The sequence below is a fragment of the Poecilia latipinna genome, unplaced genomic scaffold (assembly GCF_001443285.1).
Source record: "Poecilia latipinna isolate Pla-1442-1.1 unplaced genomic scaffold, P_latipinna-1.0 Scaffold1231, whole genome shotgun sequence".
Classification (NCBI taxonomy): domain Eukaryota; kingdom Metazoa; phylum Chordata; class Actinopteri; order Cyprinodontiformes; family Poeciliidae; genus Poecilia; species Poecilia latipinna.
The window spans coordinates 127,931-142,352 of record NW_015113847.1 but is presented as its reverse complement, the minus strand read 5'-3'; the positions used below and the strand labels follow the sequence as shown (position 1 = coordinate 142,352).

General features: G+C 40.2%; 1 protein-coding gene across 1 annotated transcript in view; it reads left to right on the top strand.

The window, feature by feature from the left end:
• Window positions 1–14,422, top strand: part of LOC106960809 (RNA-binding motif, single-stranded-interacting protein 3-like) — a 96,247-nt gene that overhangs the window by 46,392 nt on the left and 35,433 nt on the right. Inside the window, exons 4-6 of the mRNA XM_015054149.1 lie at window positions 4,338–4,381; window positions 7,994–8,090; window positions 13,190–13,240. Of these exons, the coding sequence (XP_014909635.1) occupies window positions 4,338–4,381; window positions 7,994–8,090; window positions 13,190–13,240 (192 nt within the window). The remainder of the gene's footprint in view (window positions 1–4,337; window positions 4,382–7,993; window positions 8,091–13,189; window positions 13,241–14,422) is intronic.

The following is a 14,422-nucleotide window of genomic DNA, read 5'->3' as shown; positions in this document are numbered from 1 at the left end:
GAGAAACAGAGAGGGAACACATTGCATGATCAGTCAGGAGTTGTGAGGGGTTGAGTGCTGCAGGGTGGCTGGTGGCAAGGATTGAGAAATATGACAGATTTTCTTGTAAACTACCCAATGTGGGAGCCTCGAAAGTGCTGTCTCTCGCTGTCTCATGCTGACAAACATATTAGTCACTGCAATTTTTTTTTTCTTCAAAACACACACACATGCTCTGTAGGTGCTCATCCCCGTCCCTTCCCCCATTTTTATTCCTTCCTTGCATCTCACCAACGCACACACGTACACACACACACACTATAAAAAAAAAAAAGAAAAAACTTTTCAAAGTCACACTTCTCAAGCAGCTACTCTTGGGGAATGCATGTAGATAAAAAAATAAAAAATAAAAAATAAAATCATCCGGCTTTTCTCTCTGTGTGAAAGCCTAACAGATGTCCGTGTGTGTGTGTGTGTGTGTGTGTGTGTGTGTGGCCACCAGGCAGAAAAAGAACAAAAAGCAAATTGGTTTCTGAATGGAAAATACAAGCAGGCATGATGCCACTCTCTATTCGGACAGAGATTTTATAAGTTACCAGCTTGAGTATATATATTTTTTTAATTCAAACTCTTTTGGGAGTAGAAGGATCATTAAAAAAAAAAAGCCATTTTATTTGCAGAACACACAGAGAGAGGAGGTTTGAAAACTGAAAACAAACTGCTTCTTTTCTGAAGGTCACGGTGGCGGCCGAGCTCTGATTATTTTTATTTTATTCTACACAGTTTTGGATCCATTTCTGATACCCCCGGCAGAGTAGCTGCCTCTTTTCCTTTTTTCCAGACGTACCAGCCTGCATCAGTAATCAGTTTGTAGCCCTGCAGAATCGCTGGTCAGGAGCTGTGGAAGTCATCAGCACATGGAAGGAAGCACAGCACCGAGGGGAGATATCGGCATCGCCAAACAGCTGCTCATGTCTGCTGCTGCTATTAGCACACATGCTCACCAACAAAACATGTCCGCAGTCTCTTCATTTCAAACGGGGCCTTGCAAGAGTGTTATTGGGGGTTTCTGCCACCTGTGCGCATTCAGGTGCACATTTACCCATCCGCCCAGTCAAACTGAACGAAGAGCATCTGAGAACAATCGTGCTTTCTATTGCTGCATATTATTATTATTTCTTGGTCAAATGTAGGTCTGGACATTGTCTGCTTTGACCTAAGCCATTCTTTTGACCTCGGGGTTCTTATGCAGTAGAACCGTCATCTGTACTCATCTTTTGCCGCCTCTACCAAATTTTCTTCTACAGTTGCTCTGTTTTTTAGCTCCACTTAATTTGGACAAGCTTCCCTGACCCCGAGGAAGAAGAAAAATATCCCCACATCATGATGCTGCCAGCACCACCCCAGTGGTTGTGTGTTCAGAGTGTTGTGCAATATTAGTTTTCTACCTCAAATAGTGTTTCTCTGTTTTCTGATGCGTTTTCTACTTGGCTTTGGCAAAATAGACTTCTAGTGGTTTTATTTTGGATTAAATTACACAGAGACACTGTTTTCTTTTTTTTTTATTTGTTTTTTTTCTAATTAGAAGACTAATAAATGAAAGTAATAGTTTAAAAATAATCTGCCAGTGGAAGTAGCACTATTTGATCAATATAGAGGAATTATTTACTTAAAACAAGTTCCTATACCTTTCTGATAAGTTACATGTTTGTCTTACTTCAAATGTCTAGTAACTAGATTAAAAAAAATACTTGGTAAGAGTTTGTGGTTTTACAGTGTGAATAAAAGTTAATTCTACAATTTCTGGATTTTCTGTATACATTCTGAAGTGGAAATCTTTTCCACTTTGCCGTCACCCGTTATATTTATTCAGTCACCTAATATTCTGATAACTGCCTTAAAGTTAGTGACCTAAAAAATGGTCAAATGTCCAGCGGGTACGAACACTTTAACACAATATTATGTCGACGCATTCAAACTTTAAAAGATGTTTAACACTTAAATGTTCACAGTTATGTAACTAATCTTTTAAAATTAGCAGCGACTGCATTCGTTTCGAATAAGTTTTCCTTTTGAGTGGATATGCTAAAACATTTTCACAGACGAAGCCACTTGATTGCACGTCATCGGATCTGCTGGAGGTTCGATGTTTTTGCTCATTCTCAGGGTTTTGGTCATAGGCTCGCTGATCCCTCTGCTCTTTTGAGCCGGTGCTTCCTGACCTGTGTGTGCAGGTAGCCGCCGGTCAGTACAAGGGCGAAAAGATGTACAGGAAGAGGAAGGGGGGGTTTGGAGATGAGGAGGTTGTGGGGTGAAGAGAGAAGGAAGGAGAAAACAAGATGTTGAAGAAAGAGAAGTAGAGAGCACAAAGTGAGGGAGAAGATAGCCAAAAAAGTGTGTGTGTGTGTATTCTGATGAAATCTGCCATCCTCAGCAGCCTCCTGTTAAAAGAAATCGGATTAGCTCTCCTCTGGGAGGGAGCCTTCAGGAATGCAGATGAAGGATTGCGGCACAGGTTCCTCTCCTGGACTCTAAAATGCCCTTAGCCACACACACACCCACCCACACACACACCTTCTCAGTCTCCCTTTTCCCTCTAAAAGGCATGTCTTCATTTCCTCCTAGTCATAAAAGCAGAATTGTATGCGATTGAAATAGGAAAACGAGTGTCTTCGATACTAATTCGGTTTGTCCTATTGACTGAGTTTAGTCCCACCTCAACTTTGGCACTTGTCAGTTTTTTCCAAATTTAAACGAGCTGATACACGTTTGATTTAATTCATTTTTAGCATAAAGAATCGGGGCTTAGATTTAGTAAATGTGCAGCTGCAAATGATCTATGCGACGTTGGCAACTATTGGCAGCTTCTGCTTCAGCCTGAAAGGTTGGCAGCTAAACGGGGTCTGTATCAACGGTTTGTCGTGTGTTATGTGGCTTTTCATATGTGTTTGAACTACTTGTACTTAATTAGCATTTTTAGCCAAGAAATCTGATTAAAATACAACATAAGTGGTAAAATCCAGGAATCCAGCTGAGAATGCTGAAAAAAGCTGGGGAAGAGTCATCTGATTAAGATGGTTATTTATAAATGTGTATTATATTTAATGAATGCCGTGTTATGCAGTGATTTCACCAGTAAGGCTGAGGGATCAGCAGCAGCAAAACAGGGGACACTTACAGACTGTAGCCCTAGATGTAGATGTGGAAGCACTCTGTAAAAGTCCCAGTTTGATGGTAATTTGCCACAGTGGTGAGTGATTGCTTGAGACAAAAACTGTCATTAAACGAAAAGCTACAATTTTGACACTATTTTTGCCAAAATGCCATTTCTACTCGATATCGGCACAAGTCTGTTTGGAAACTTCATCACCATCTTAAATTAAACTACAGAGCAGCACAGTGGGGTGTAGCATAAAGCATCTGTGAATTAAAATAGCTGAAAGTCTACAGCGCAAAAAAAAACAACAAAACAAAAAAAAACAAAAGAAGAACGAGTTGCTGCTGCTGCTAATTACTCTGGGTAAATGTGCAGATTGTTGTCCTGAACTTTAATGGAATAATTTCCATGGATGCCAGTAGATGTTTTGGACTGACGGAGGTCCAATAAAACCCAAAAGTCGCAATACAACAATACATTTCTTTTACTTGAGGAACTTTATGCTCACAAATACTAACCACAGTGCCGTTTCCAATGGAACTATTTCTTGCAGCTGGACCATGTAATGATGCGTCTTTGTTCTTTATAGTCTTGAGTTGTTCCTTCTTTAGATCTAAGATTCCAGTTGTTCCAAGAGACAAGTTTTTTTTTTTTGTGTGTGTGTGTGAGGAAAAATACATCCTCTTTGCTTATTGACTTCCAAAAATCTCATCAAACTGATTTTCCAAAAAGAACATCAATGAGGAAAGTAGGAATAGCAACTCCTTCCTTTTTTGTTTCACATGCCACACCTCTTCAGGTCTAGAAACACGAGCTCCTCATTCACTTGAGTACAATATCTTAGGTATAAAATCTAAGGATGTAATTGGAGAAGCACCATCATACGTGTATATACAACAGAGGTCTCTCTAAAAGTCTTTTTTGGCGTCAGAAAAGTGCATTTTAATGCCACTTACCTTGGACAAACACAGCCTGTGATTTAGTTCTGCTTCATACCGTTACGGTTTAATGATTTTTTTGTCTCCTTAAAAATATTTGTAGATTAATCAAAGTAAAATGAAGTCAAAGTCAGAAATCCCATTACCTCTGCAGGAACAGCTGACAAACTGAAGAGGCTAATTGCCTAGCGGTTGACCTAAATAATTATTCAAATATGAAATACATTTTTGGACGTTTTTCTGACATCCCTTCTCTCTTTCAGACTGGCATGGCGTTAACGTACGATCCTGCTGCAATGCAGAATGGGTAAGAAGTCTATCTTTGGCACCAACTAATGCACTCTCCCTTCCTGGCTCATAGAAACCAAGTCAATATCACTGCCATACATAAAGATTAATGTAGCGTCTGCACTTTGTTACGGTTTGATTAGGGGAATCTATACAGACTCCAGGTATTGGTTTTCAGTGGATGGGTTGGATGAGAGATGTGGGGCACAGAGGGGAGGCCGTGCGAGCCTTCCTGTGTGCGTCTTCATGTGTGCTTTTGGTCTTTATGTCATGAATTAATGGTAATCCGGAAATAAATGACCAGAGCGACATATTTAGTTTTTCCAAGTTCCTCTGAGACAGGAAAGAGCCTGCTGGGCCCACCAGCCCTCTATCTACCCCTGACCTCAGTCATTCACAGGAAACTCCTCACTCCCACTTCCTAAACCACTTATCCCCCAGCGACCACAAGTCAATCTCAACCAGCAGCCTACACAAACAGCACCACTCGCTTTACGCGGCCTGCAATGTAAACGCTCCGTCTGATGGAACTCTGCAGGCTTGTAATCCCACGGATACATTTTGTGGGAAAGTAATGTTGACATTTTCAGACGTTCCAGTTTACATTTAGTCCGACTACAGAAAAAGTGAACGTACAGAGCAATCGGTTTGATATCGTCCTAATGTAAAGTTTAGGAAGAAATGTTTTCACAGACAGATGCAGTATTGTTCTAGTGTATACTCAAGTTACTGAATTAAATATTTACTTCTATTCTAGCGTCTGCAGTATATGCAAAAGTTTTAAACTACCCCTGATTTATTTTACCAGTGGAGCTGCATGCTTTCTAAACGTCTTTAAAATATTTTCTTAAAAACAAGACTGGGAGATCCAATGTCCTTGGGAATCAGCATGTTTGCACCAAAATACACTTTTCACTGATTGTTTTTTTTTTTTTTTTCTTAATTCAACTTAACAAAAGGGAACAAATTCTGTCTTTGGACAAACTTGTGGTTAAGCATGAGCAGGTCCAAGATTGTCACAGCACTGAAGCTTTGATCACTCTGGCACATCTGATTTAAAGTGCTCTAAACCATAGGAATGTTATGCTGGAGCATTTTTTTTGTGGTTTTGGATTCTAAGGACAATAAAATCAGTGTTTTGGAGTGGTCATTAAAAAGCTCTAATCCCAATTCACTAGTAAACCTCTAGACAGAGCTGAAAACAAATGGCTATCAGCTGCTTTGCCATTTGATAGCACAACACCTTGGTAGAAACACATCTGGAATAATCTAATAGAAGCGTCATTTTGCAGCCAATTACTTTGGGAGATTTATAATGCGAGTCCCTCCTGATGTACAATTTGTACATGTAGATAGGAAGGCCTGTTTTGCAACACTAGAACTTGGATAATCAGTGAGATAGTTGGAGTGAAATCATCTATCTGGTGATTTTTCTGAGGTCAGATGTGAGGCCATCTGTTGGACAGCTGAGATTTGTCCAGAACTGGGTCATGCAACAGAGCAATGATCCCAAACACTGCAGAAAATCAAACAAATGGCAAGAAAAGAAAAGCATCTTATTGTTCCTTGGCTTAAAGTCCAGACGTCAGTCTGATTTAAAAGGCTTGGCTGAAGCCACGAGAGAGCAGCGAATAAACAAACGTCTTTCAAGATCAATATACTAATGCAAAATTATAAATAAGTGTTCTTTGATTCTTTCATAACAATCTGAGAGGCAGAGAAGATCACAGAGAACATGACTGCTACGTCTTACCCTTAATGTGGTTTAGGTGAGGGGAAGATCCTCTCTTTAAAGCTGTGGAGAGTGTCAATCGTTTTGGGTTCATTTTAGAATATTAAAACATAATTTAACACATTTCAAATGACTTCTTGATAACATGCGATCTAACTATTTGGCTGGCTTTTGCACATGTAATTTAGGTGTCAAGTTATCAAGTAATTATTATAAGTGAGTCTGAAAACATTTTAGCAAATGGTGTTCTGATCTTTAGCTACAGACCATGCACAAAACGACTAATTTTGTTTACCTAGACAAGAGCCATTTAAATATAATTTGTTATGCTCCAGACCGTTCTTACTCTGTGGCTTTGAGGAAATGACACAAAACACCAAAATAAATAAACCTGCAGTTTTACGGATGTGTTTAGCTCAGGAACAAAACACTGCAGCACATTTGTGTTGCATAAGAGGCATTTGTTTAAACTATTTAAAATGGTTAATATACATCACACTAAATTATGGTAAAATTTGATTTCATCCATTCGGATCCACTGCTTTTAGCAAATCTTTACCATTTAAAGAATATTATATTCTGGCCTCAGCTACATGATTGATGACTGTTTAGACGTCTCACAACAAACCCACGAATGCATTTTTGTTTTCCCAACATTGGGAATTGTCTCTGTTCTCACTGGAATTGTCTAAGCGCTAGAGCTTAGCAGCAGGAGGAGAGGGCAGATGTAAGGTTAGGTCGGTCTGGAGAAGTTCAAGAAGAAATTCTCCTTTTTCTAAACTTTCTAAATGTTTTCTGACTCAACCACATGACTTCGAGCAGACGAGGACAAACGTCTTGATGTACATTACCTTGTTTTAAGAAAACCGAATACAGTGAACCCCTGCCTATTTGCGATTCAGTATTCTTGGAAAACATGTCAATTTGTTCAAATGTTCAACGGAAAATTCAGATTGGGAAGCTGAAAGACTTAGTTGCAATCCCACTTGGCAGGTTATTGGCTGGTGTTTGGAAAGCAGTCAATCCAGGAACACAATTTATTTTCCTTTTCGCTGATTGGCAGTTCCCCCAGGAGCGGAAATAAGGAAGATTGTAGATATAAGCTTCCTAAAATGGTTTCCACTGTGAATATCAATGCATATTAAGGTATAATTGGTATTTGAGCTGTAAGAGCTGGTAGTTAAACGCTATTGGGCGGTCCAATGCAATCCATTTCAGTACAAATACTAATAATACTCAACAATTAGATCCTCTGTATGCAAAAGTATTCTGGAGTCAAATGTCAGTCCCACCGTCTGACCACTGACGTTTGCTGAAACTGGGTCATCAACAGGAAAATGATCCAAAACACAGCTGCACAACTACAGCAGAACGGCTGAAAAGAAATCAATCAAAGGGATCCAGTGTCGTAGTGAAAATACAAACCGCAACCTGATTGAAATGCTGCGATGGGACCAGAAAAGAGCTGTGCAACAAAAACATTTGTGTCCAAAACTCAATGCACAGTAAGAGGGGGCTAAAGTTGGTTATTTTCTGTGCTTTGGCTTAGATTTAAATCATTTTAACGGCAGATGATTTTTCACGTATTCAGAAACTGAGATTTGAAGCCAAGTCAAGTTTTCCATCATTATTGTGGGTCTGATTGCGTATAAACATAAATACAGAAGTACAAATGTTACTGTCGGGCATCGCCAAAGTTCAACACCTTTGCATTATTTCATTAATGTCAAATATATATTGAGGAATAATTGAACTGAAGTATTTTCTGCAGTCTCAATTTTTAAACCTTGTAAATCACTGCATTCTTCTATTAGGTTACATGACGTAATTAGAACAGCTTTTGCTTGGTTTTAACTTTCCCCCCCCCCCATTTTGGCTCCTTTTGTTCTCTCTTCTCAGTTTCTACTCCTCGCCTTACAGCATCGCCACCAACCGCATGATCGCACAGACCTCCATCACGCCCTTCATCGCTGCTTCCCCTGTTTCCACATATCAGGTAGGTCGTAATGTGCCACTTTATGGGCGGATCGGCTGCCTGCGTGCGTTATGGAGAAGTTTTCTTTGTGCGCGGGGATGTTAGAAAGGAAATGAGCTGCAAAACAGCATGAGGTCCTCGTCTCTTCTCTGGTTATCTCTCCACTGTCCCAGCTGTGCTTGATAACATCTGCTGTGCGCATGGGAATCGCTAAAACAAGCAACATAAAAATCGGCATCAAGAAAAGGCTGAGAGAGGAGAGAACAAAAAAAGAAAAACGTGCACGTCCACAGTGTAAAAATTTTAATCTGTATATATTGTTTTAATGCGGCTCTCTTGGATGTACCATAAAAATCAAAGGGTTCTTTATAACTACTCATTAAGTGATCTCTTTCGCACAATTAGATGTGAAAGAGATCTTTTAGATGTTTCTTTAGAAAACATCCAAAAGAATTACAAGATTTCATTATTATTGTTTAACAATAATTAGCAATCAATTTGAAGCTTTCTGAATTTAAAAATGAATAAAATCAGATCATTCGTATTAGAAGGACTTTCACGTTTAATAACTCAACCATTTTGATTGTAGCAGCTGACGATGCTAAATACTTGAGATCCTTGGTGTTTGGAGGCAAATTGTGCTTTAAATAGAGCTAAAGTCCTGTAAGAACATATAGAAAGCGTCTGAGGGGAAAAGCTGTGCTTGTTGGCAAAATTGTGAAAAGTATCTAGTTTCCTCCCATTCTGACTTCTTCCATTGCTTTTTTTGTTTTCATTTTATTTTATTTTCTCTACCTTCGCCACACAATCTCTTCTTCTTTCAGAGTAAATTTTCCACATTCCCCGTGGCTGTGATGTGTGGAGTAATGCAACAGAACAGAACAGGAACGTGAAAATTGGCTCTGTGATATGCTGGGAGCATCAACCATTTCCCGTCGCTGCACATTTCACGCAACACCCTTTTTCCTAAATCTAAACATCAAGAGGCCCCGCCGCCATGCCCTTTCTCTCTGACGCTATCATTTAACATCGGCTCTGTTTGGTATGCAAGGACAGACGGATGAGAACACAGAACAAGAGAAAGGAGATAAAGGAGAGGTGGGAGCTTTTCAGAGGAAGATAAGTTGGGAGAGGAGGAAAGGATCGCTCAGGTGGCAGCGATGGCGGTGCTTCGCTGGGTGGGCAGAGGGAAAGGTGTTCTTGAAGGTTGCTGTGCTCGTCTTTGATGCACGGCTGATTAAAACTGCGGTCCGGTACCTGCGGTGTAGGGAGAGAGGAAGAGGGGGGGAAAGCGGGCCGTGGCACGTCTCTAATCCGCTCTCGGAAGGCTTCCCAAATTGATTTATCAAAAACAATGGGCAGGCTTTTGAGGAATATTAATCCTCACAGTTTCAATATCGGCCAGCTCTGCCACCGCTCCTTGTAATATTGCCCTTCAGCCAGGCATGGCGGGAAGGTGAGTCCTTCATCTTCCGCTAAAGTACAAAGAGACGCAGCAAGAAGAAAAGGGAAAAGAGACAAGGCATGCAGTCATACACAGCATGGCAAACAAAAGGAAATCATTTCGTTTTATGATGAAAAGTATTACCTTTAGTAATGAAAATCTCTAGGTGCATAGATGTTATGGCGTTTGCAATTCCGTCTTTTATGTTTCTGTTGAAGTGATTCTTATTTTCGGCGGCATTTATCAAATCAGCAAATGACCCATACAGCTCCGACAGCTAGGCTCTGGTGTTCTTGTAAAACTGCCGTCTGTGGGCTTCAGCGACGACTGGCTTTGCAAGACGGGAAAAAAAAAAAAAACGCTTTGATGATACACAAGACAGGAGCCGGTCCAGACCAGATCACTACCAAGATTTCAGCTGTAGTGTCGCCAGTCAGCCGTGGTCTGGTTTCCATCACCGGCTCTACAGACCGCTTCACTGGCTGACTAAATATGTGGCTGGCTGTTTGAGAGTGGAGCTGGCTGCTTCACTAACTAGCTACCTGGCAGGGTGTTTGGCTTTACATGTGACTGGTTGGATGGGCTGCCAACTGGCTAACCACGCTACTGAACACCCGGCTGACCAGCTTTTTGCTTTATTGGCCCTTTAAAATTGTAAAACAAGCTGTGAGGTTCAGCCAGGGGTAGGGCGCTCTCTTAGGTTGAGCACATTTTGCCATTCATATTGACTGAACCCGGGGTGGTTGTATGGATGTACCCCGGTGACTCCTGTAATACAGAAGCAAAGCCACTTCGTTTGAGCTCGGTTTATAAAATTAAACCCAGTTACCAAATCTTCAAAAGCAAAGACATTCAAGTTCAAACAAACGTGAGAAAACATGATGTGTTAAGGGGGCGCATGCTATTATCATCACCATTACTACCTTTTCAATTTTCTTGTGCATGTAGCTTGGAATAGTTATATTTGTCTCAACGTTTGAATTAAAAGTAAAGTAGAACAATCAGTTCAACACAAAAAGAGAATACAAATGATCTTCAATGATGAAAGTTGCGAAAGAAAAGTTGGCAGATGGCAAGTGAATTCATAAGGTAAAGATTTTTATGGCTATATTTCCAGTGAGGGGAAAGAAAAACACCAGCTTAAAAACTTAGTAGACCAGCATCCAACCCAGGAGTTTAGAAGCTCTTTGTGGTTAGGCCAATCTGTCTTTACATCCACACAACACTAGATGACCATTTGTGACAAAATGTTTGATATGAAATAATAGAATATCGTGATGATTTTGTTAAACAGTAGTACTGATGGAAATTGGTACTACTGTCAGAATGTTGGCAACATTCTGACTCAACACTGAAACTCTATGGACACGTTCACACCTGAGCTGTGAGATTTTGCTTTCTTGAGGACAAGTCCACCATCTCCGACAAGCACGAACTGCTCAACCTCTCCAGCAGCAACCACTTGGAGAAGTGGTTGCTTCTCCAAGTGGTTGCTGCTGCTGCCTAAACCACCTGCCTAAACTGCCTTTTTAGGCAGGTGTGAAAACTCATCAGAAACTTGTGCAAACCAAAAAAGCTCTGGTCTTCCTCGAAACGGGGGTCTTGTTTGGTTGGATGTGAATCGTGGTGCAGTTTGCCAACAGACTGTATTTATTTTCTGGACTATTCTATTTGGTTCGTACATAGAAAGTTACAGGCTGGACAGATCACTCCCTAACCTGCAGCTCATACTGGGTAGCTCATTGTGATGTCGAGCCAAACCAGTTGGAGAAGAACTGCTAGCACTTTCATTATTCCCCACCAAGTCTCAGACAGAATGCCCCACACTATCCTGCTATGAAAGCAGCCTTTAATATTGTACACAGTTAGTTTTTTGACATGTCACATGACCCTAAAACATATTTCCCACTCTGTAGTTCATGTTGCTCAGACACAGAGAAAAAAATCAACTGGAGCTGATTACCCTGCAGGAGTGAAGTTTGGAGAGTGTGGATATTTGTATTTGTGTTATAATAACTCCTGAACATTAAAATATTGGGGGGGGGGTTTCAAAAGTGTTGATAGGGGAGAGGAAAACATCTCCATTCTTTTTTTTTTTTTTACTGTAGTCCTACTTTAACACCGTAGACAGCAATTCAGTTAAAAATTAAATAAGTTGCCACTTCTAAGCAAAATCATAATGGTATACTTACAAATTAATTGAACATGTGAATGAATTAGAAAGACCTCATGATTCTTTTTCTTTGATAAAATAAAAAAGAAAGGTGTTTTATAAAGTGGCTGTGATTCTGTGCTTTGAAAAACATGGTAAAGAAAAATGGCCAAGTGAGTGTTTTTATTTTTATGTTTTGTTGTTTTTTTTAAGTTGTCCCATTTCATTAGATCAGCTCAGTGGTGTGTTCGTCTTGCTAAATGCTTCTTTGCTTTCTGAAGCCCTAAATCAGCCTCAGAAGGACCATCTCTCCCAATTTACCACTACCATTTTAATTAGCAAACAGAGATTTTAACCACATCTCTCATTATTTCCTTGTTCTCTTTGATCTTGTACAGCCAAACCCAAAGCCCCAAGTCTTATACATATTAGTCTCAAGACTGCAGTCCTTTTATCTCTTAAACTAACAGGGAAGCCGGAATGCTCTTCCTCTGCAAGGGCCTGCACTCTGTCTCAGTTTTAAAGAAAGTGGCTGAGATCCGAATGAAAGCTTTTATGAATTCCTCGTTTAGTTTCTCATAATTCTGGCCTTGAAGTTTTCCTGTGTTCCTGTGTACAGACAAGCAAGTGGCACAGAGAACCCTTGTTGTGGTGGCACTGCAGTTTCTTACTTAGAAAATGCTCAAGAGAAGCGATCAGAGATAAGCTTCCTATGTGTCAATCGGCTGTCCCGTTCAGCTTGCAGAGAACAAACAGTGCCATGTGTAAACAAGCCGACTTGGCTGCACGTTTCCGAATATCAGCCTTGTTTAGGTGCGCATCCAAATCACGCATTTGTGTTGGCTCAGAGGATTGATTGCTCTTATAGCAGATTATTCCGTGTTTGTCTTTGTTTAATCCAATCGTTTTACCGAGATCTACGGCCGGTCTGTGTGTTTGTCGGCTACAAGCTGTCCAATTCTTCTCTCTTGCAAATAAAAAAAAAAAAAGTTCTGTTTGTTCATCATCTATTCATCCAGTTTCATAACTGTCACTATCAATGCTTCATCATCTCTAATTTTCCTTTTCTAAATGAGTTTGTTTCTGTGAGTATTTCTCTGGTAATTGCTTGGCATGCGTCTCCTCTGTCTTTGATTCAATCATGGCAATTTTATTATTAAAAATGTGATGTTGACTTGCTGTTGTCTTAATTTAAAGCCTGTTATTGCAACAGGATTGAATTGGAGAACAATAAGAAATAAACACTCCATGCACAAGCCAAACTTTTGGCAGTTATGTCAAAGCAGGCTGCCTCCAGATCTCTAAATTCTTGCAATAACTTTTTTTTTTTTTTTTGGCATAGCTCAATCTGTGTGAATCTCAGCCATTTTGGTCAGTGTAGTAATTTCAAAGCCATCAGACAGGAACATTCTTCGAACGAACTGCAAATACGCCAGCGTCTTGTACTTGTTTATGGTGGATATCGTTTAGATCCAAGACTCGTAAAAATGTACGTCACCACACATTCTGTCTGTTTCTCCTCAGGTCCAGAGTACGTCATGGATGCCTCATCAACAATATGTTATGCAACCGACAGTAAGTATACTCCAACACACTGGAGCTGGTCTTTATATCCTATTTTCAGACCAGCTTCTGTTTGGTATTCCTTTTTGACATCTACTGGCTTCTGTTTTCCTGCACATTTCATCCTGATCGGAGACAAATTTGTTGAATCCAAAGCACCCAAAGCAGTCCAGAACAAGATAGAAATAAATAACAATATATTTATAATAGCATTTAGTTTTCTAGAGTAAGAGTTTGCTTTGGTTATTCAGTGAAATATTTAATGGAGGAATAGTTTTCGATTAATCTTCAGCATCTCATCTCAGTTTTTGTTTTGACCCTCCTTGAATTGAAATAGAATAACTCCAAAGTCAAGAGATGTTTTCAACATTCAAATCTGTTAAGAATCCACAGGGATTGTGCTCGTTTTTATTTGTACCGCATAAATTGAAAACCCTGAAATATTATTAATATTAAATGAAAGAATTATTGCTCTAATGTTTTGAGTTTCTGTTTCTATAAGATCAATATTTTTAGTAGTTTCAAACACCGGATACAGATCCTGTTCGTCAGCCAAAGCAAATTTTTTGATGGCTCCACTTGTTTTACCGTCTGTTCCTTTTCTGTAAAATTTAAGAAAATCGTGTCCTCCGAGTTTAGCTAAGTTTTCCTTCCATGTGGACGGCAAGCCATGCATCTGAGCGGAGGAGATCGAGTGTCTGCGTCTTTTTCAGAAATGATGGCGGGATGGAATGGGAGATGGACAATTGGATTGTTGCTTCATTTGCAGTAATGAGACCGTCGGTTCGTTCTTACCGGGAAAACAAAGTGCAGATTCGAGAGGTGAAGCTCTCGCTTTACTTGTCCGTCTCCTTTCCAACCATCACGAGATGCGGATGACGACGGAAAGAACCCGATCCCGGATGCAACCAGCTGAAAGCAGCAGCAGCACTCTGCAGTAGAGATAAGATGAGGAGCTCTGTCGTCTGCAGAGTTCAGAGTCAAAACCCCTCTTCACTGCACCTAACGGAGTCAGTTGAAGTGGTTCAGATATCTTATTATTATGGATCTTGGACAACTGCCTGTTAAGGTTTTCTGGGTGCGCCACAGTCATTAGAAGCCTGGCGTTACTCTTTGTGGAGAGGGATGTCAGACGCACCTCTGTTACAGGCAAAATGGACGGATTTATGGACACTTGGATAGATGGATGGAGAT